We start from the raw sequence: 2629 nt of genomic DNA, 5'->3' as shown, positions 1-2629 counted from the left end.
TGAGGAAGCCCGGGATCTGATCAGGACATGGAGGTGGTGGTCTACTGCTTCGCCGGAGGAGGTCGGCCGGTTTGCGGCGAGTTAGGCCCTGTGTGGGGGAATCTCACATGGAGGTCCAGCATTTGAAGATCCAATCGACAACAAGCTTGGGTGATGATGCAGCCGGTGACAACCGTGCCTCGGCCTCGGTCTTGATGTACGATGGCGGCTCGTGTTGCGTTGTTAGCTTGTCGAAGGCATCGTTTTTGTTTGCCTACACTGGAGCTTATTCGGGGTCTGGGTCTCCTGGATCGGACAATGGCGGTGTTACCCCTCTTGAGGGCATTGTTTTTGGAGCAGCGATCGGAGTGGTCTGGAGGTGGACCGGTGGAGCGGCTTATCACTACTACTTCGACGGCGACGAGTCTCAGCGGCGTGGTGCAATGGGGTCTGTGATGTATGTTCTTTGTCGTTTCTTTGTTGAACGTTTTAATAAAATGCAATAAATTTTGTATGCATCTTTTCGATATAGAGGCCGGGTCGCACCCTCCATGTCAAAAAGAAAATCCACAATTATAATATTTTGTTGATATACTATAAAAAATATATTTAATGATGTATCAAATAAATTGATTTGGCATTGTATGGGAATTGATATTTTCAAAATATCTGGTCAAACTTTACTTACTTTGACTCTTGACCAAATTTGTACTTCTTCTTTACCGAATCGGAGCGAGTATGATAGTGTTTCTCTGTTTTTTCTTTGACAAATACGCAGCTTTATCTGTTCTGTGTCAATGGCCTACCTGATGCTGTCTTTTTCAGCAACAGAGCAGAGCAGATGTTTGTCCCTACCACCGCAATAGCCATGGGCAGCTTTGAAATAAATGGACGCCACAATAATTCGATTGCCTCTACTGCCTCAAAGTCAGGGCCAGATCATGGTGCATTCAATGCCAAAAATCATAGAGGCACCGAAAGTATTTCGTGGACAAAATTGCCGTCTAAATGTACAATGGAATTTGCAGCTCATTCTCCCTCTTGAATCTCTGTTCTTAAGGAAATTTGGAAAAGGGAGAAAGTAGCTAGCTAGGAAAAAGGAAAAAAAGAATACCAAAGAACGATGATGCCTTTACACAGTTTTTTGCACAAGGGTGAAATGTAAGTTTCCATGAAGTTGCATCTCCAGTCTTTCATGGATCAAGGATTATGCCTCCACACCTGCATTTCCAGCTTAGTGGCTTGTAGTCTGAGAGGCCTCCATTCACCCTGTAGGTGGTGAACATGGCTGCACCTATGGCACTCACCACAGGGCGTTCTTGGCCAGCTTTCTTCTTGTGATGTTGTGGCGCTACTGGCACCTGCACTGCCTCGCAGTGGCCACAGGACATGCACACCCTCTCACACCTTGGTGGCCTTGATCCGATCAGGCTCCTCCTTTCCATCTTCATCATCTCCCCTCTGGCTTCGTCCTCTTGCTCCTATAACATTAAAGAGCAATGCTCAATTATCAGCACACACATAGATCAACCGGATTATGCTCCTTCTAAGAGGACTCATTGATCAAACAATTTGACAACAACAAGGTATTGTCGATAATTTGTACCTTACTGGTGCCAATCTCTAGTAATCTCAGTGGCAACCTCCCTGTGGGAGAAACTGAAAAGGAGTCGTTGAGTAAGAAACCATCATTGAAGTGTAGAATGGCTGCTTACAAATAAAAGGTCGAAGAGATAGTTTGAAGTAGAAGCTTTGAGCCGAGCACAAGGTATCTTACCGGCATCTGAATGCGCAGCCTCCATGGAGGCGAAGAAGAGCACGGAGAGGAAGAAGACGAAGAAGAGAGGCAATGGCATGTGGGTACTGCCGCTGCATTGCAGGAAATGGACCATTCTGGCCTCAATCTGCTCGAACCCTCTTAATTAAACTAGCTAAATCTGTTGGCCCCAACAGGATACTGATCTCAATCTTGGAGCAGCAAGCTAGACCTCTACGTGCAACGACATTACAGCAACGTTGAGTCCATAGCAAGATTTCTGATCTGGTGTTGTTAGGTGGGGGAGATGAGATGAGGAGGAAGAAGAAGGATAAATAGGATAAGGATATTTGGTACCGGGGGTGAAGAGCGGACAAATAGCAGGTTCCGGTGTGGGCTGTTCGTGAGGGGTTAAGCTAGCTATTGCCTATTGGTGAGAGTGAGGCTGCATTTGCCTTTCCAACCTTCCAGGTGTAGACTGTGGAGTGCATTGATAATAATCATGTGCGTCGTGAGTTAGTACAGTAGCACGTACAGGTTAGCTTATTTGCGTCTGCCACTGCTCGTGTGGGTGTTGTACTGTTGTATTGTGGTTGATAATAGTCATGTGCTAGCTGTTGCAACTCACATAAGTTCAGTCATTCCAATCAACCAAATCATTTTTCTTCTGTCACAAATTTTCAAATATTCCAAAAACATCAGTCCACGAAGGCGCGTCCAGAAAGAAAATCATTAAGCTAGTGTTCAACCAGTTAAAACTCTCATGAACCTTGTAAAAATTTGGAAAATGAAGATACCACTTTATTTCGTGAAATCTTCGTAGAGAAGTAATCCTCATCCAAAACACCTTATAAAATGTAATTAACATGGGAATACAAGCAGCGTATTTTTTTC

General features: G+C 44.8%; 1 protein-coding gene across 1 annotated transcript; it reads right to left on the bottom strand.

The window, feature by feature from the left end:
• Window positions 1-1085: 1085 nt before the first annotated feature.
• Window positions 1086-2227, bottom strand: LOC124678728 (EPIDERMAL PATTERNING FACTOR-like protein 2). Its single transcript, XM_047214592.1, has 3 exons — window positions 1757-2227; window positions 1586-1638; window positions 1086-1460 (listed from the first exon to the last, which is right to left on the bottom strand). Exons 1-3 carry the CDS (start codon window positions 1869-1871, stop codon window positions 1173-1175), a joined length of 456 nt encoding a protein of 151 aa, XP_047070548.1. The 5' UTR covers window positions 1872-2227; the 3' UTR covers window positions 1086-1172.
• Between the last annotated feature and the right edge of the window lie 402 nt (window positions 2228-2629).

This window comes from Lolium rigidum, chromosome 7 (genome assembly GCF_022539505.1).
Source record: "Lolium rigidum isolate FL_2022 chromosome 7, APGP_CSIRO_Lrig_0.1, whole genome shotgun sequence".
Taxonomy (NCBI): Eukaryota; Viridiplantae; Streptophyta; class Magnoliopsida; order Poales; family Poaceae; genus Lolium; species Lolium rigidum.
The sequence above is the reverse complement of the archived record's forward strand: the minus strand, read 5'-3'. Positions and strand labels throughout refer to the sequence as shown.

Bases quoted from the DNA above. Each gene is read 5' to 3' on its own strand.
- LOC124678728 (XM_047214592.1), bottom strand. From the start codon at position 1,871: ATGGTCCATTTCCTGCAATGCAGCGGCAGTACCCACATGCCATTGCCT. The intron at 1,639-1,756 runs GTAAGATACCTT...ACTCCTTTTCAG, and splicing joins GGCTGCGCATTCAGATGCCG to TTTCTCCCACAGGGAGGTTG. The intron at 1,461-1,585 runs GTACAAATTATC...TTAATGTTATAG, and splicing joins TAGAGATTGGCACCAGTAAG to GAGCAAGAGGACGAAGCCAG.